At 38.4% G+C, this 20814-nt stretch overlaps 1 protein-coding gene across 1 annotated transcript in view; it reads left to right on the top strand.

Annotated features, from left to right (window-relative positions):
- LOC134654631 (paired box protein Pax-6-like) overlaps nt 1–20814 on the top strand; it is a 72148-nt gene that overhangs the window by 26571 nt on the left and 24763 nt on the right. Inside the window, exon 5 of the mRNA XM_063510104.1 lies at nt 15595–15835. Within this exon, the coding sequence (XP_063366174.1) occupies nt 15595–15835 (241 nt within the window). The remainder of the gene's footprint in view (nt 1–15594; nt 15836–20814) is intronic.

Here is a 20814-nt window from a genome sequence, read left to right as displayed (position 1 = left end):
TCATAAATCCCCTAAATACGGAACCCTTCATGGGCGAGTCCGACTCGCACTTAGCCGCTTTTTTTAGAATTATGTCTCAACGAATGGATTACGAGTTTCTCTTTGTACGTGGCACTACTGAATATTTAGTATTTAATTACGGAGGTTATAGACATTGTCTTTAATGTGTGTGTGTCACTGAGATTTTTAATTTAAACATAATAAAAGTTTCGAAGACAGTTCTTATCAAGAACATTTATCGGCATACGTACCGTTATTTTTGTCAAAATTAAGGTTTTCATATTGTTTTCTGACTTGCCGGAGAAATATATATTTATTTTGTACTTATACTTTTTGGTGACAGATCTTTTTCAATCACCCAATAATATTTTTTCCTGAATTAAAACTCTAATATCTGGGTGACCGAGGAAGCTCGGAAAACATATAATAACTCGGAAGTGCGCGTTTTCCCAGAGATAAGACCTAGCTAGATCGATTTTTCGCCCCCGAAAACCCCCATATAGCAAATTTCATCGAAATCGTTAGAGCCGTTTCCGAGATCCCCGAAATATATATATATATATATATATATATATATATATATATATATATATATATATATATATATATATATATATATATATATATATATATATATATATATATATATATATATATAATAAATAAATAAATAAACAAGAATTGCTCGTTTAAATGTATTAGATAAGTATAAATTATATATTAACTGACAACAACGGTTATTATTACATTATAAATGAAAACTAAGTAGATAGTAGGAGTATACTTACACAATTTTATTATTATGAAATAAAACCATTTTGTATGATTTTAAAATACATCCCGAATAATCCCAACCTTACGTACCCTCAACGCTCATGGGGCACAGGGTAGTGCTTTGTCTCTAAATATTATAACAAAGATATACGAAAACTACTCAATCTACATAACACTGCAGTTAAACCAGTGTTTTCGATCTAACTACATAAATACATAATCTCCCAACATCTGAACACTACGGTTCTCGCGCTTGGCTGCACTTCAAACGAACGGCTAGGCCTTCTTTGATAATGGCGTCTCGAGAATTTCATTTTGTCTTGAGTTAATTGTTAGTTTAGGTTGCGAGTGACATGCTAAAGGCTTTGTGGGCCGTCTTAGTCTGTTGAGATAACTGGCTCGTCAAAATAGAGGGATCAGAAGTACAAGTAAACTTATCACTGTCTTGCCTTGATACAGACTATTTACTTGTCTTAATATATTTCACACGTCCTTATTCTACAATCGTATTCATCTCGTTAGTAGCATTATAAAGGCTATTCGTGTTTAATTGCAAGTGAGAATCTTCGATATAGAAATTGGTAAAGAGAATCGAAACGAAACTGAGGCGGAGAATCTCACTCTCATCTGATGAGGGGTGATGAGAGGAGGTGTACGGGAATCATGTAACCAATATTGGTTTTAATCCAAATCTCTTCTCCGCTCCGCTGAATTAATAGCTATTGGTTGATTCCCGCACGTCTCCTCTCACCTCTGCCTCATTGGAAAGGCAGCCATCTCCTCACCATCGCCTGTCAGAATCACTAAACTGCCCAAAACAGCATTAATCACCATCTAATCCATTTTGCGAGTTTCATTTGTTTTTCCTATTAGAACGCAAATAAGTGAAGTCTGCCGAGAATCCCGTTTAGCCCACAAGCTGGATTAAAAAAGGAGTAAGTCCCAAACCGAACTGAAGCCTACTCAGCTTCCCTTTGAGCGCTATTCGTGGTAACTCGTAGTAGGAGGGCTGAGGTCTTCGGTGTAGAAAAGAAACTTCGTTGTAAAATACTCATATTTATCATTTATTTATAACTTTATGCAGCACACTTTTTAAACTATCAGCACTTTAGCTATTTTAGTAATATTAGTAGCACCATCGTACAGTAAATAACAATAATACACTTTTAGGACACTTTTTGTCAGCATAGGCTGTTAAGGTCTTACTCCTAAGGCTGCTCAGACAAAGCGCAGCAGATTAGATTTCGCCCCGATGGAACCACTTTGCCTTATTTGGCCAAATATTTGTGCTTATCTGCTTCATACTAAATTCTTCGCCTCATTTATATATTCGTGTTTCATCTCTTTTCTTAGTATAACAACAAAATAGATGTAGAAAGGGATTTGCGCGGATAAGACGAAGTGGATTGCATCAATCCTTGGTCTCCGGGTGCACATTTAATGCCGAAGCCAAGATTGCGAAAAGTTAAAAAAAAAACCTATTTATGTTCATTGGGGAAATTTCATTAATTCCTGAAAAAAATACCAGTGGCTTCCGAGAATTGCTATATTTTTAGAAACTTTCTGCAGTTCTCCAGTTTACACCAATTTTGCGTAGATTCGTAACTTTCTACAACTTGCACCTACTAACTACGAGTATACATATTAGAATTCTAAAGAATCTTGAGAACATATACGTCTTTACTGCGTTCACCAATGCTCTACTAAAAATCTGAATATAGCAGCAGAGCAAAGCTTAGGCTGTTTTGGATTGAGCAACACCCCCTAGGGTGACTCCCCCGGCATATGCTGTGCGTTTTACGGAGTTTTAATTTTAATCCACTCTGCATGCATACATATGCTATGCATGTAGCTATACAACCACGATTTGAAGCTGTCGAGTTGCACAAAAATATAGTTTATATCGATGACATAAGGAGTTTAAAAGCGAATTTATTTTGTGGTTTTGATCGTTTATCGGAAATTTGCGATGTTTGCGCGATTTATTTGTTTTTATGCATTTATTTAAAGGTTGTATTTTTTATTGACAGTCATTACTTTTTTTAGAAATTAGATGTTATGTATTTTGGCGACATATTTATTTTATAAATCCTTTATTTTTATTTCTAATAATGGGGTATCATTTTAATGCAGTTATTAAACAACGTTTAACTGAGTTTTTAACTAAATTAACATTAAATACAACTACTTAAAAAATAAACTAATACATATTTAATAAAGGTTTTAAAACAGATAGACAGTTTTCGTAATTATCTTTGTTGAAGTATTTCTTGCATTAATACCTATCAAACTTAGCTTCCTACACTTTTAGGTACTTATTGTTACATTTTTTACTCGTTTATTTTTAAAGGAGCCACCTTGTAAGTATGGTTGGTTAGTAAACATTTTGACTCAAAATAATTCAGTTATTTAGATAAACCTACCTATTGGTAATATTGAAATGCAACGCAACGGGTGCGTTACTAGCTACTAATGTCAGTACAAGAGATTTATTAGGCACGTCTGTAACAGGCAACAAATCTCAAATCGCCTCTGCAACCAATATGCAGCGCAAAACGCGTTGGCAAATGGTTTGTGCCGAAAATCGGTAATGCGCAACATGCGACCTTTCCAAACGTCGTAAGGGACAGGCCGGTTTGTGTCACTTACGACCTTCGAGTGTGAAAGGCCTTTTGGCCAGCCAGTCGAGCCATTCATTACGGTATTTGCATTCCTAATTCCTGAGCTATTCTAAAACCGCAGGAATCTATGCTTGAACTATAGTTCGATATGTGTATGTATCGGCCTTTGTCTTTATTATTTGCAGGAGTCCTTTAGCGGACGGTGTATCTAATATAGTTTTGTTTTCAACACTATCCAAAACGGGCACAAAATGTTGAACTCATTCTTTAAGGTCGGAACCTTAAAGAATGAGTTCAACATTTTGTGCCGGTACGGATACCCAAAGGGTAAAAACGGGACCCTATTACTAAGACCTCGCTGTCCGTCTGTCTGTCCGTCTGTCTGTTCGTCTGTCTGTTCTTCTGTGGTTCATGAGATACAGCCTGGTGACAGACGCCGCAACAACAAATACTAACAACAGAATAAAATAAATATTTAAGCGGGGCTCCCATACAACAAACGTGATGGTATGGGACCCTTCTTACGCGAGTCCGACTCGCACTTGGCCGGTTTTTTTTAATACTTAAGTACCTATTACGTACTTTAGTAAATCTCCTCTGCTCCTAAGATTCCAAATGAGACGGGTCAGTGAATTCGACACAAATTAATCAATACATATATGCTTAGAATATTACATACATGCCTAACTAAGCCTTAAGTAAAACATAATAACCTCACTCTCATATACAATTTTCCAACATAAAATACTACATCACCATATGTGACGTTATCTATAAAAAGCGGCCAAGTGCGAGTCGGACTCGCCCATGAAGGGTTCCGTATTTAGGCGATTTATGACGTATAAAAAAAAACTACTTACTAGATCTCGTTCAAACCAATTTTCGGTGGAAGTTTACATGGTAATGTACATCATATATTTTTTTTAGTTTTATCATTCTCTTATTTTAGAAGTTACAGGGGGGGGGACACACATTTTACCACTTTGGAAGTGTCTCTCGCGCTAACTATTCAGTTTAGAAAAAAATGATATTAGAAACCTCAATATAATTTTTGAAGACCTGTCCGTAGATACCCCACACGTATGGGTTTGATGAAAAAAAAATTTTTGAGTTTCAGTTCGAAGTATGGGGAACCCCAAAAATTTATTGTTTTTTTTTCTATTTTTGTGTGAAAATCTTAATGCGGTTCACAGAATACATCTACTTACCAAGTTTCAACAGTATAGTTCTTATAGTTTCGGAGAAAAGTGGCTGTGACATACGGACGGACAGACAGACGGACAGACAGACAGACATGACGAATCTATAAGAGTTCCGTTTTTGCCATTTGGCTACGGAACCCTAAAAAGGGACCTTATTGTCGATGGCGCTTACGCCATTATTAACGATGCTCCGATATAAATACAATGCCGCGCGACGCTGGGCGGCGTAAGCGCCATCGACAATAAGGTCCCTTTTCATAGATAATGCCCCATATAGCGCTAACTAGGCACGTATCGCTACGTATTTCTATACATATACGTATACATATATTACGTATACATCCACATATTGCACGTATACGTATACGTCCAATATATGTTCGCTATGTAGTATGTACGCTGACCGCCGCGCCGACCGGCCGTGCCATATTAGTTACATGCAGACTGTACATAAATATGCCTATCGGGGTAACATCGGGCCTTTCCGTACGTTATATTAGAGCAGCCATACTCTAAGTGTGATCCGCCGAACCCTAGGGTTCCGCGACACCCCTGCAGGGGTTCCGCAAGAATTTAGAACACTATGCTTTAGTCGCCTCGAAAATTTTTACTATGCCGCCACCGTACTGTAGGGTTCCATCAAGTATTTCGCTTTCCAAAAGGGTCCCGTCAAAAAAAAAAGATTGAGAACCGCTGTATTAGAGCAACCGAATTTGGTTAGAACAGTGGTTAGAACTGACTGTAAATTGACCAAGAGGCATTCTGATTGTAATAACAGAATAAAGTTTCTAATTGAAGAAATGTCTCTTGATACTGGCAGATCACATGCATAATAAATGCGTATCATATCTATAATCTGTTATTACAATCAGAATACGCCTCCAAGTCTTAATGAATTTGGGATTAAGTATATCAAAGGTTTTTGTGAATCCAAAATTAAATGTAGTAAGCAAAGTCACTCCTACTACAAAAAAGTTTTGAGATGTCGGTTATTTTAGTCATTGCCAAGTCATATGTGTTCAAAATTAATGATTTCTTATTGATACGGTTTTAACACCCCCTGACACTGACTAAAATAACCGTTTTGCTCGACTTGGCGGGGGTACTACCGTGCCCCCAGATTTTGAAAGAATCATAACATACTAATCGTCTCACTGGTATTTTTTTATTGTTTCGGACTGGTTCATCGCTAGTGACAAATCATTTTTATGCCACGATTAGAATGCGACTTTGCAATGTCAAAGAAGTAAACTTTGGGTAAACAAATTAACATACAGATTAGTCAAAAGCCTGCGTTGAATCAAATAAAAGGGCAACAGACTCGGCGTTAAAAAAAATACGACTTTGTTTCATATTTTGCAAGTATAAATATGTAAAAATATGGCATTAAGAGTGAAACAACATGAATTATGTACGAGTAAGCGTAGCGTTGCTACGCCGTAGTGGCGTAGCAAAGGGTTACGATTTGGTGATAAAAAAGCGTAAAAAAAACCTTTAGTTTGGTGTCTGTTTCTTTTTTTTATGAGTTTTTCCTCATGACAGGCAATTAGTGTGTATTTTATTACAATACAATAACAGTATAATTTAACTTATAAGGTGATTTTGTTTTTAATTGTACTTAGATATTTAAACTCACACACACACACAAACTAAACACCAACGATAAAAACAGTCGTAAGTACATAGACCGTATTATACTGTGATATGCAAGATAAATAGGCAGCTAATAAAGCTATTTCCAAAATATTACTTTTAGCTATTCTCAACTGAAACTAAAAATAATAATAACAAGTCACACTGATTTCATTACAACCGTGTCCGTCCTTACAATTCAATATAAAATCAGTTAAAATGCCGATTTCACACATTAAGGCGTCTATTTATCACACTAAACACATCAGACGCCAAATCACCATAGCCGTAAATTCCCTACTCGACCATGAGTTATGACGTCCTTACCCCACGACATGAGAAGCCCCCAAATGACATGTCAATGCATTGTCACCTTTACGATTTACTGTACCAATGCAGTGACCACTGTCCTTATCTAACGCATTGAGGTTTAGGTTCGTCTCGCTCTATTGATATTTATTATAATTTTATGCGGCGTCCACACTCCACAGTTGCTTTTGTGTATTAAACGGTGTTCTTGTCTGTACTGTTGTTCCGAGGGACTGAATCTCTGTTAATCCATAACGTCGTATGTCATTATGTAACTTATATGGAGATAAGTCTTTTTGTAACTGCGTGGTAAAATGACAGTGTATCGTTGATGCATATTTATGAGTTTTTTCAATGATTTCGATGGCAGATTTAATTCGGTGATTATGGGTGTAATTATAGGAGATATGTCGCCGCAAGTGTGCTCGGGTCGGATTACGACGGGGGATGAGTTGCGAGTCTGTTCTGTTGTTCGTTAATAACCGTGTCAAGATTCTTATCTTTGGTTTCATTTTTGAAATTAAATTGTCGTCTTAATTCTCCACTACTATATGTATATGCAACTATAGTTTCCGAGTCTAAACAGATCACCTTACTTCTGGCATTCGAGACTATCAATTGTAATTGACAGTAATAACTTTGTCAATAATATTGACAATCCCAATTGAAATAAAAGGAAATATTCACTCACATTTATAGACGGGTCTAACGCGAAATTTATTCAATTACCTTTATTTATCGACGTTTCGATACAGGTTTCACTGGTCATGGTCGCGGCTAACTAATGTCCCAGCAAAATGTCAAAACAGAGATTTGTGCAACTACCCGACGAAAAGTGTATGAAAAAGTTTGGGGTAGACATCACATTTTCAAACCACCCACTACACATAATGTTAATTATTGTCAATAGTCCGACACGCAACACTCACAATATCCACGCACATCGCGTTAGACCCGTCTATAAATGTGAGTGAATATGTGTTCAAAACGCGAAGGTTTTAAATATTATATAAAAGGAAATCTTTTTAAAAGTTCTAAAAGTCTGTTTAATAAAGCAAGGCCTAGATGTAGACATAACTTCATTATTCTCATAAAATATGATTCCATTTAAATGTATGTTTCCCTCTCAGCAGCACGCGTCAAACCAGAATCAGCACAATACAAAAGTAGCAAAAGAAAAAATGTACTTAAAATAAAAACCGTTGAATGTCATTCACAACCACTCAAGCGTCATCCCCGTGCCGTAATAACACACTATTATTCTATTTTAATAATAATAATACACTATTATCGCCATTAAAGTAAAATTATTATTAACTGCGACCGCTTCGCCAAGTAAACACAATTGATTCTTGCCATTCGGCTGAGTTTCAAAGATGTAGGTATTTAATAGTGACCCTTCGCTCCAGTATTGTACCAATATGGTGACTTTTGGTAAACAATTGACGTATTGTTATTTAAATTAGTAAAAGTGAGTTCGATATTTCGTTTGGTTATTTATTTTAGAAAGTAGATGTTTAATGATGACATCCGATTGAGCAAAATGCATCATTTCGAGCTAGAAATATGAAGTGACCCAATTTATTATAATGTAAATTCTGATTTTTACATATGGGTAATTTTATTCTACATAGTTTTTTTATAGTTAGTCACCCGTCATTGCTGTCCTCAGTTCTTAAAAACTTACTTACAAGTAAGTATATTTTATAAAACCAAAATTGCTTATTGTAATGTAAGTATCTAAGATTCTACTGCTACGCATAAGTAGTCTTTCAAAACCTAACTTTACTAACTTTTACTTATTTATTACTGTATGTGTATTTTTTTTTTTTTTTTATATTAACAATTTTTGACATAGACACATTTTGAACAAAATAGTCAAATCTTCATCGTTAATTAAAAAGCTAGCAAAGGTTTTGTAAGACTCTTTTTGCGTAGCGCCACAGGATCTGGTAGCCGTCCTCATTGCCCCATTAAAAAAATCCATCCTGTACAGTCACATTCAAATAAACTAACTAGATACACAAAGAAGCCCCAACAAAAATGTACAAATATTAAATAAATCAATAATCAATTTGACGCCAGCCGCTCGGTCCGAATTTTTCCCCGGATTTTATTATTCTGGCAACACATCTAGCGGAAAATCGCGTCCTGTCGGCTGAGGCGGCTACGGCGGGAAAATCACACTTATTTATTATTTACAAATATAACAAGAATTGCTGTACGCCTCACCGGGTACAGTGGAATGGATATTTTCCAGTTTTTTGTTCACTTGACTGCATTGTTAAGATGTGTGTAAAATGGGTATAGTATAGACAACTAGTAAATCAAATACAAATAAGTATCTACTAAACGGTATCAGTATGGTATCAAAGATTCCTTATAAAGTTTAAATTGATATTTCATTTGTTTTCTTAATTATACAATAGGCACTTTACATTACAAAATAAGTCTTAAAGCTATGCCCAGCAACACGTCCAACTTTGAATAGTCAACAATAGAGTAAACGGTTAAATAAATCGTCATACGACCTCGCAAGACACCGTCCACACCCCGCCTCCTTTTAATTGACTCATGTCCCAACAAAGCTCTACCTCAATTCACACGATAAGAACTCAGAGCACCTAATAAATCGCTGCATATCATTTCACCCTCAAATGACTTTGAATACAGTTGTACACCTTAGTCTTAGGGGCAACACACCGCCCCCCGGGGCTACCTACAATATGAGCCCGTATTGACAAACTGCCGAACTCTCAATCAAACAATACTCTTTATTGACCTATTTCTTTGATTGCCAACAATAGTAAATCGACAATTAATATAATACTTTAAATTCCGTGGGAAAAGTGCGAATTAAGTGCAGTTTTGATTTCGTGTCATGTTAAGTTTGGGCGGGGATCTTGAGGCGGTGTGCTATTGTTTATTAACTATTCAATGGTTTCTGAGTTTTAATATTATAAAAGGATGAATGTTGTATTAATTTATTCAATTAAAATGTGCCACTATTTTCTTCACGAACGTCTCCCCTTTTTTAAAGTCGGTAGGTATTTTACTTTCCCTTCGATTTTACCCTCTTGAATTTACTCTCGGTGTTAGATCTAGCTTGCTTAGCCAAATCTGAAATATTAATCAAAACAAAATGGCACCTATTGCCATATGACAATAGCACTGTCAACCTGAACATCCTGCCAATCCAATCAGCGATAAAAAAAGCGCAAAAACAAAAGAATAATCATAGAAGTGCACCAGTTGTTCGCTGACTTGGCGTAAAGTTAAGAGTCACCCAAAATATTGACTCCCAAAGTGCCGACACAATACGCAGCAGGTCGCTTTGTGCCCTCGGGCGCACAATACCGGCCTGTAATGTACTGATTTTATTTGCTGCTGTACTCGTATTGTAAGAGCGTTTCAACAGGAGTTCATCTTTACGGTAAAATCTAGAAAGGAATGCAGAAATTTTGTCTAATAGAGAAAGTTTTCGCAGCATATTTTGAAAACTTATTTGGACGATTATTTGACCGACTGCTTAATATATATGTATACATTCATGAATTTAAACAACATTTATGCATATTCTTCCTATATACCTGACGCGTCGAATGATGACAGTTACTCCAAATCTCATACATTAATATGTAATACATATTGCATGGTATATATATGATAAATCAAATGACATGCCATGCAATATGCCAATAGGTATATTGACAAATGTAAATAATAGCCCGTTTGGCTGTCACTATTATCGATTTATCGGGTTAAAATTTATTCAGAAATGTCTCGAAGCTAAAATGAATCCATTACCGTCTCCACTATTTATTCATCCAGCGTTTCTACTATTTATTCCGAAATCCTTGACCAAGACCATACTTAAAACGATTCAATGAATATAAAATGGAATACATACTTAATAAACAAATACACGTCATCCAAACCGGCCATAATTATTTACCATTTCAACAGAATCTCGAACACAATACCTCCGACAGCGCACTTTGAATACAAAATAAATTACTTCAAAAACGTACCGTCAAACGCCGTAAAAAGTATGAAAGGTGCCCCTAAATACCGGGTGAGGTGAAGCGGCAAAATTATCTTATATTTGCTCAGAGCCCGTGAAGGCAGGGCGCGAATACTTTTCAATAAGCTTAGCGATTTTTTCGAGCCGCCTTGTAAAATACGCGCAAATAAAGGGCGCGTACTTATTGATCGAGAGAGTCCTGATTGCGCTAAGTTTTGTTAGTAAATATAGTGTTATTTAATCTAGTTTGGATATGCAAGTGTTGAGACTGTGACTGGAAACAGATTTTTTAATTTCGAGCGCTCGATTTCGTCACTCGAAAATCTGTGGAAACAGCGAAATGCTAATTTTTGAAATACGAGTGATAGAAATTGGGAATCTAGTGGTATTGACTACTCGTTTTTAATTCTATTAGTAGAATTTAAATGCCTACCTAGTAGTGGAGATATTATTGAACGAAATCGAGCGATCGACATTCAAAAATCGGCCCCCTGTGACGAGATATGACGGATGTATGACCTTACACCTAACAAGTGCCTACTGAAGTTATTCAGTGCTCTGAAGATTTGTTTTTGCATTTATTTATTGGTTAAATTCAAGCAAGTCATTATTAAACAAGCTGATTGATGAATCGACATATAATTAAAAAATATGTGTAATATGTGTACTTAAATGATAATAGTCAGTTGGCCATTTTACTCTCTCGGTCGAATGACATTTTGTTGTCTCACCACTGCACTGATTGGGTGTAACAAGGGTATTAGTAGGTATTATAAATTGGCATAATATTGGGAAACAAGAAACAAAGGTATTTTTAGGTTATTTTGGTCTAAAAATCGTTAAGTACCTCTGATTCCTTGTTTTTTGATATAGGTAAATGCCATAGAATTAGAATAGATAAGAACAACAGTCAATCTTCAAAAGTGCGACCAAAAATGAAATGCAAGTGTGTGCGTAAATTGTCTATGTGAGATCAAAAATAGTGATGTCATGTTACAACATATTAATAATCTGTCGGTGTTTGATTGCTTTATCGACTACTTTTTCAAATGTGTTATTTTAAACGTTAAAATTCTACGACATTATGATGTATAAAATAACACCTGCACTGCGTGAGCTATCGAAATCGTTACAGCCTTATCTTAGTCTAACTCTTACTGTGTTAGAAAGTGAAGTTTAAATTTACTGCTAAACATCTGCACCTTCAAAAAGGGTATAACAATCGTTATTATTTGAAGTCGGTTATAAAGGTTAATATCTTAATTATGTCTTGTGAAGAAATGATTACATAGCTATTAATATACCGACAAGTTATCGATACTGTCATCTGAACATTTTGTCAAGCCCTAGCATAAAGTAACAGTTTATGTTTTTACACAAAATATTTTAAATTATTGAGTAATATGATAAAATATTAGCACACAAAGGAAGAAAAACTTATAATCAACTGTATAAACCGGCTTCTTACACTTTTTATGCTGTTAATTTGTCAAAATATCGTTAAGAAAATTTCGCCTCGAATATCATTATTCCTCTGAAATGAGTATTTGCTAGGTTTATTTGGCCCCGTGACACTGAAATCCGGTACACTACAAGACACTATCTTCATTGTATTACTTTATCAAATAGTTTTCTTCCGAATTTGTGTATATTTTTCAAATTGAAAATTACGGTGATACGCTCTTGGCCGTCCGCGGCCGTCGTCAAACTCAAAAATGGTCACGTTTTCTCATTTGTAGTCTGACTCTTTCGCACTCATGCGATGTTCATATACGTGATGGCTTCCCTTTCGCACACTTCAGCTGTCTGTCAAGCGCGAGCGCGAGAATGACAAGTCTGTGGTAAATGCATGGGCTCATTTTTAAACATGTATTATTTAATGATGTGATAAAATGCATACCTACACAAAAAAAAAATCTTGTTTGTTGTATGGGAGCCCCCCTTAAATATTTATTTTATTTTATTTTTAGTATTTGTTGTTATAGCGGCAACAGAGATACATCATTTGTGAAAATTTCAACTGTCTAGCTATCGCGGTTCATGAGATACAGCCTGGTGACAGACGGACGGACGGACGGACGGACAGCGAAGTCTTAGTAATAGGGTCCCGTTTTTTACCCTTTGGGTACGGAACCCTAAAAACGCTCGATTCATACAAAAAGTTAAGGGGCCCACTGATTAACAGTAACAGTTATTTCTCTACCGGTAGAGAGGAGGTAAGAGGACGTACGTACACTTTTTTGTTACCTACTATTAAAGTAGGCATCTGAGAAAATGGGGTTATAACTACAATTACTCCACTGCGACCAAAAATCTCTATTCACATACATTTAATAAATTTTATAAAATAATATATTTAAAGGATGACCCAGATGTAACCATGCAAACGGACAAAAAGATGAGTATCCCTGTGAAAATAAGTTCAAAAAAGAACATCGCTATCCCATACAGGTACTTAATCCTTTAATAATCCTTAAAAAGAACTAAAGCGCAATCAGTAGTAAATTTCCCAGCTACCGGTCTCAAATACCGAATTATAGCAACCGAACCTAATGCGCCGTGAACCAACCACAAAAACACTTAAAACATGAGCATGCACACATTGTTGGCTCCACATTGTCTAAGTTCACTTATTTATACATTTAATTCCTACATAAAAACAAATTTAAGGGTTATTTACTAATTGGTGTAAGTACGGTCGTGGAAACAAGTCAATCCGTGCGTGTAATTCGAATTAAGCGACTGTTTACAGGACTGTACTTTGCGTGGAGTTTTTATTTTTTACAACCGGCCAGTGCGCGCGTTTTTCACACATGGCCAGACTTCTGTGCGCGTTCAAACCTCTTTTAAACATTAAAATTAATTCAACTTTGAAATCAATACTGCCCTATTTGTTATTCATTGTTCTCCGCTATTTTGTAAAATTACTTGATAATTTGTTAATTGAAAGGCAATTGATAATAAATATTTAATTGGCGCATCGTGCTATCGAGCAAGGTGCTTGCTTGTTAAAAATTTCCATTCCATCTGCGTGAAAAATGTATCGAGATTCAACCCTTTCTAGAAATTCTCAATTTTTCTACTTGAACGCCGCGGAGTAAACGTCCGTCCGTTTGTTGACTTTTAATTATTAGCTTGTTATAATTTTCTAATCGAACAAATCTTTCTTGACTTCTTTAAATGTTATTCGATCTCTAACAAGCTGAATACTTACCTAGCTAAGTGATGTAACAAAGAATCTTGCAAATACCTATTACTATCAGGTTTAAAATATCTACACATAATGTTTTTGACATGATAACGTCTTATAAATCGATGAACATCGGTAGCATGCACGAAAAAGTGTCACGTTGTGGACGGATCTCCATGGTAACGTTACGGCCACGATAATAATTGAATAATAATTCAATCCAATTTATAAATAAAAGTATGCAATTTTTCATCAATGTTCTCTTATGAATACGCAACATTATCGTCCGTAAACCGACTTTACAGACAACCATATTTTTTTATCATTTTTACAATGCAATTATCATATGTACTAATGCGCTTAAAGCCGTTGCCGTTTGATGAAAACATTGCTAAAATAACCTACCTAATGACTAAATTCAACATTTATTTAAGGAAATTAAGACATAAAGACTCTTATTTTATTAAACACTATCAAAACCTGTTCCACGCACAATACCGGCATTTAAAAAAAACTTTAAAAACTGTCAACCATCGTCATAGACAACGAAGGAAAACTTTTTTTAAGCCTCGTTCGAACGCGCTTTCTCGGTCCATCGGCCATCGCGTCAGCTGCCAGTCACCGCGCGGCGCGGACCACCGCGGCGCGGCTCGGGTTACCGTCTTCTATCGTCTTACGGCCTTCCTACGTCTAACTTACGTTACACGTCCGTTTTGGCGCTGTCAGTTGGCGACATTTTTGAATTTCTGTATCCCTTACGCTGGGTGGTCGAAATATGTTGCTATCAAACTAATAAGTTTGATATGGATAATAATCCGTAACCGGTTTGATAAGAGGAAATGAGCGTCGTGTCGCTGATGGTGCAGTTGAATCGAAGTGATCATGTCATTACTGTCATAATTATAAAACTATGACAGCTGTCTAAGACAGCGTACAGCCACTGTAATTCAGTGGCCAGAAATCAACTGATAGGTTTGGTATCTAAACAAAAGTATACTGTAAACAAAAGTACGTACCGGTTAAAAACCAAACATATTATATTGAAAGTCGGTCACATGACAAAAGGGCGTGAGATGCCGGGCATAAAATATGTACGTAGGTATGTAATTTGAAAATAGATTTATACAACATATCCCTCTCTATATTTGTTCTATGAAAAAAAAAGAGTACCTATTAAGAACAATAGATCCCGATTTTATTTAAAAAAAAGCACCCATATCATAAAGCAACATCCTATTTTTTATGCCTCTACTTTTTTCCTTAGCGCATCTCATTCGGCCAGGCTCCGATTGAAATTAATAATCAATTTAAAGCACGCCTCTCTGATCGGATGTCGTCACAGCGCCCTTATCGACATCCGATACAAAGATCTCCATGTCTTGTTCTACTAAGGACCTGTCAAAGGCAAATAAAACAAAACTTATACCTGCACAAAAACAATTAGATTTGAAGCAAATTAAATGTTTCTTTTCATAAGTTGAGTATGGTTATTAAAGGATTATAAAAAACCCTATTGGATTATCTATAGATTACAAATCTATGCAATAGGATTACAACGTAATTATAAAATCGCTTTAGAGTAGTATTACGCAATGTGAATTACTATCTTAACTCACTAACATTCTCATCTTGTATCTTAAGTTAAGTTAACAGGTAGGTACCTAGGCTACGGTAAAAGCAGACCTGCTACGTAGTGGAAAGTTTTTCGCATATCATAATTGATTGTTGGCCACTTAAAGTACACTCAAGAGCAATTAGTACGAACAGACATTTCAATACTCGCTCGTTTCATTACGCTTGAGTACACATAAACACCATACTCAAAGTACCAAATCTCCCCAGGTATCCTCAATCAACCGCGTGCTCCGCAACCTCGCCGCGCAGAAGGAGAAGACCAGCTCCCAGCCTCCCCCCACCGACTGCAACACGCCAGTATACGAGCGGCTGCGACTCCTGGGCTCCCAGACGAACTGGCCGCGCGCGCCCTGGCCGGCTCAGATAGACGCGCGGACACCGCCCTATCAACTACACAGTCTTAGTCCAGGGCCTCAGATGTGCAATGGCGATATGGGAATGAAGAAAGGTTAGTGCTGTAGTGTATCAAACTTCTATAACACGCCAGTGTATACGACTGCAACTGCTGGGCTCCCAGTCCAACTAGCCGCGGGCGCCCTGGCCGGCTCGAATAGACGCGCGGACCCCGCCGTATCAGCTACACAGTCTTAGTCCAGGGCCTCAGATGTGCAATGGCGATATGGGGATGAAGAAAGGTTAGTGCTGTAGTGTATCAAACTTCTATAACACGCCAGTGTATACGACTGCAACTGCTGGGCTCCCAGTCCAACTGGCCGCACGCGCCCTGGCCGGCTCAAATAGACGCGCGGACCCCGCCGTATCAGCTACACAGTCTTAGTCCAGGGCCTCAGATGTGCAATGGCGATATGGGGATGAAGAAAGGTTAGTGCTGTAGTGTATCAAACTTCTATAACACGCCAGTGTACGACTGCAACTGCTGGGCTCCCAGTCCAACTGGCCGCGGGCGCCCTGGCCGGCTCAGATAGATGCCAGGACCCCGCCCTATCAGCTTCATAGTCTGAGTCCAGGGCCTCAGATGTGCAATGGCGATATGGGGATGAAGAAAGGTTAGTGCTGTAGTGTATCAAACTTCTATAACACGCCAGTGTATACGACTGCAACTGCTGGGCTCCCAGTCGAACTGGCCGCGCGCGCCCTGGCCGGCTCAAATAGACGCGCGGACCCCGCCGTATCAGCTACACAGTCTTAGTCCAGGGCCTCAGATGTGCAATGGCGATATGGGGATGAAGAAAGGTTAGTGCTGTAGTGTATCAAACTTCTATAACACGCCAGTGTACGACTGCAACTGCTGGGCTCCCAGTCCAACTGGCCGCGTGTGCCCTGGCCGGGTCAGATAGACGCCAGGACACCGCCCTATCAGCTTCATAGTCTGAGTCCAGGGCCTCGTGCAATGGCGATATGGGGATGAAGAAAGGTTAGTGCTGTAGTGTATGTGCTCGGCCACGAGTGAGCGACTTGCGACGGCGGCAGCGATAACCATAGGTTGGAGCGAGATACGGCGATCGGACCTTTCGTTCCCACCTATTGTTGTCGCTGCCACCGAAGCCGTCGTGCAATGTCGTGGCCAGGCCATGAACGTTACGGTAAGGCCGGTAAGGCAACGCGACTCATCGATAACGATAGACCTTCCCTTTGCGCAGCGAGTGCTACTTTTAGAAGTAGTAAGTATAGCGATAAGAGCGAGCCACACGTGTAAGCCAGTCGCATAATATTACACGTGTAAACCAAACATCAGTCACATAAAAATATTCTTGACCTGAAAAAACTGCACTGCAGCCTGAAAACGCATTTCGTCACGTTTAATAGGCACCAACGTTCTATAGATTATTATTATTATTATTTTATTATTTTATTTGATACACTAGCAGCTCTTAGAGCTGATGCGTGTATATCGAAGCACTTGTATTTTATTTTATTTTGCACTTTTTAAAGTTCTAAAATGTGCATCCAGTCTATTTTTGAAAATGTTGACCGATGGTGCACTAACAACAGTCTCTGGTAGAGAGTTCCACACATTTACCACACGATTCGGTAAGAAGTGTTTTCTAGGATTACTAGCACACGGAGGTTTGACAAGTTTTTTGGAGTGTCCTCTTAACCTTACATTCTGGCTTGATGTGTATAGGTCGATAATATTAGGAACATTGTAGTGTCCAGACAAGATTTTGTATGTAGATATACTAGATATAGAGTCTACTTTGAAGAATTAACTATATTATAATTGAATTTCGCTTACTCGCATCTATTTTACTGAAACAACTATACCTAAAGCGTCAAAAAATGTATTAGTTTTAAATTACGAGTCATGTGATCGCATAAAATATTAAAACTACCTACGGATACCACCACAAAATGGCGTCACATCCAAACCACGCTCAAAAACAACACGATCGCCGTCACGCCGTCTGCCGGCAACTTTTTTCACCAGCATTTTGATAGTCGATTTGCGGTCACCCCCACCACCCCGTGGGGAGGCCTCGCCTACAGTACCGTCAAAAACATTACTCTGCCCATCCAGTTGGAAGATTTAATTTTCATTTTTATCTCAAACATCCCCCTTTGTAGCGGTTCTCTGTGTATCCAATTAGGTAGCTTTGAACATTTTTCTGGTCCCACGCAAACTGCAATGGAGTTGTGGAATTTTTAATTTCGATACGGCTTCGGTAAACGCAATCTGGTTATCTTAGAGATAACCTTGATTTTTCAGTCAAAGTGCTTTGCGTAAACTTATAGTCTTTAGGGTTCCATGGGAGGGTGCCAACAGAAACCCTATTTCTAGTCTCCCCTGCCGGATCGTACTTTTGTCTATCTGTCAGTATTTCATAAACCATAAAATGTTAACAGCTGAAATGTTTACATTGTGTAGGTACCTACATAGTCAATCAACGGCAACCCATCTACGTGAAATGTGAGTTTTCACCATGTTTAGTTTCACGGCTGAAGTTGACGATAACAAGCACTCAAGTGCTACACACGGCACGAAGCTCAACGCTACTTACCTATGTGTGCAGTAGCCGTGTGTTCGCCGTGAAAGTGCCTAAATAGAGCCTAGCCACAGGACATCGTAGGCTAGGTATTTGTTTATGGTCTATTAATACGACGTTTTAATGACACATTTATTTATTAAACATTAAAGCAATCTTAATTCGAAGTTACCTAACCCTGGCATCAGCACAGTTAAAAGTTATTTATTACTTTATTGAAATTTAGATTCAGGCATAAAAAAAACATAAAGTTAAAACTAAATACTATTTAGACGACACGACAGATCCGCGTAGCTCCGTTGGATCGTCTGCTCTTGTGTCGGATTCGGCAGTTCGCCCCGGAACCTCTGAAACAAGGCACCCGTTATATCGACCTAAGCCTAATTTAAACGTTTTTACTTAAGCCTACCCATTTATTTTATATTTGTAGAATTTGTCTAGGTTTGTAATTTATATCTCTGTCTGTTTTTGAAGATATTGGGAACTGGGTGAGTGAGTGGGCGTCTGTCTGAGTCTAGGTTTAAAATATAGACTATACAACTGTACATTTACAATTTATTTTCACTGTTTGTGACAACATTATGCTAAGTAGCTCAAATATCGAACCTTTCCCAAACCTCCCCGTGAAAACGCCGGTAACACGCACGGATCGGCGGCCATGACGTATACGACGTCTGCTCTCGGCATATTGGAAACGTGAGGCAGCAAATAATGATGAACTTCAATGAGAAAAAGCTGCCGAAACCTTCCTAAACCGCACATAGTCGTTAAGTATTCAACTCCCCGTGAAAGCGCCGGTAACTCGCACGGCTCGGCGGCCATGACGCCCAGTCTTGACGTATACGACGTCTGCTCCCGGCATATTGGAAATGTGAGGCAGCAAATAATGATGAACTTCAATGAGAAAATAGCTGCCGAAACCGCACATGGTCGTTAAGTATTCAACTTCCCGTGAAAGCGCCGGTAACTCGCACGGCTCGGCGACCATGACGCACAGTCTTGACGTATACGACGTCTGCTCCCGGCATATTGGAAACGTGAGGCGGCAAGTAATTTATGATAAATTCACACTGTCCATAGACATTACTGAATTACGCATTACGTTTGGATGATTCTGTAGGTACTATAATGCTGAATGATTATTGATTAGAAGCTATTTTTGAAGTGAAAACTTCTTTAGCGGCGCTGTGCACTTTTTGAGGTGGGGAAAAAATGTTAAACTCGTGACCGTAAGACGGACACGTGACCTGATCGAAAAACTGTTACAATGTCATTGAGTTTTCACTTCTGCCGGCACTCCCGGAGTGCAACCCGTTGTTTTTTCCCTCAATGGGTGCCGCTAAAGGCGAGCCGCACGGTCATGGCGCCCAGTCTGTATTGACGTTTACGACGTCTGTACGCGGCATATTAGAAATGTGAGGCAGCAAATCTCGACTCGAGGGAAATGATTATATGAAATAAGTAATAAATTCCTAATTAACTCCATAACAGCTAGGCAGATTTTGCAACGGCCTACCTCCTGCAATATTGACTCGCTGGTAACCATCATCTTCCTCGCGTTGTCCCGGCATTTTGCCACGGCTCATGGGAGCCTGGGGTCCGCTTGGCAACTAATCCCAGTAATTGGCGTGGGCACTAGTATTTACGAAAGCGCGACTGCCAGAGGGTAAACTAGGCCCGTATTGGGATTAGTCCGGTTTCCTCACGATGTTTTCCTTCACCGAAAAGCGACTGGTAAATATAAAATGATATTTCGTACATAGGTTCCGAAAAACTCATTGGTACGAGCCGGGGTTCGAACCCGCGACCTTCGGATTGCAAGTCGCACGCTCTTACCGCTAGGCTACCAGCGCTTCCCAATATTGACTCGCTGGTAACCGTTTGCAACAATGTTTGCCCACCAACCAGCGTTAAGTGTCACGACCGAGCTCGCCCGAGGCGCTGCTTTGTAACAATTGTAGCTAGATTAGGGGAGCTTTGTGGCCTGTGAGCAAATCGGTACAACGATGGCTTAATTAATTAGGTTGCTGACGTTTTGGTGTTCAACATTTTGCATTGGGAAAATTTATATCTACACTAGTAGTTCGCCCTGAACTGAGAACTCGCAGTTCGCCAAAAATATCAATTGAATGCAGTCATCAGAGGATCGAAAACCGCGTATGATTTATTGCAAGGTCTGTGGAGCCCTTAACTGATCTCTGGTAAGCCGAAATATTTCCTGTCAAATGTCAAATACCTATATTATGTTTATTTTATTTTATTTTTATCTTGCTAAGGTCCACTTGCACCATCACACTAATCCGGGATTAAGCGGTTAAACCGTTAAGCCAGTGTCAAATTGTACTGGTAACCATGGTAACTCCTGGATTAACCGGTTAACCCCGGGTTAGAGGAATGGTGCAAGTGGACCTAATAATTTCAAAATGGTAAATTTAAAAATGATATTATACAAGTGTAAGCCGAGCACTTTCATTTGATACCA

The sequence above is a fragment of the Cydia amplana genome, chromosome 15, assembly GCF_948474715.1.
Source record: "Cydia amplana chromosome 15, ilCydAmpl1.1, whole genome shotgun sequence".
NCBI lineage: Eukaryota > Metazoa > Arthropoda > Insecta > Lepidoptera > Tortricidae > Cydia > Cydia amplana.
This window is presented reverse-complemented; position numbering and strand designations above follow the sequence as displayed.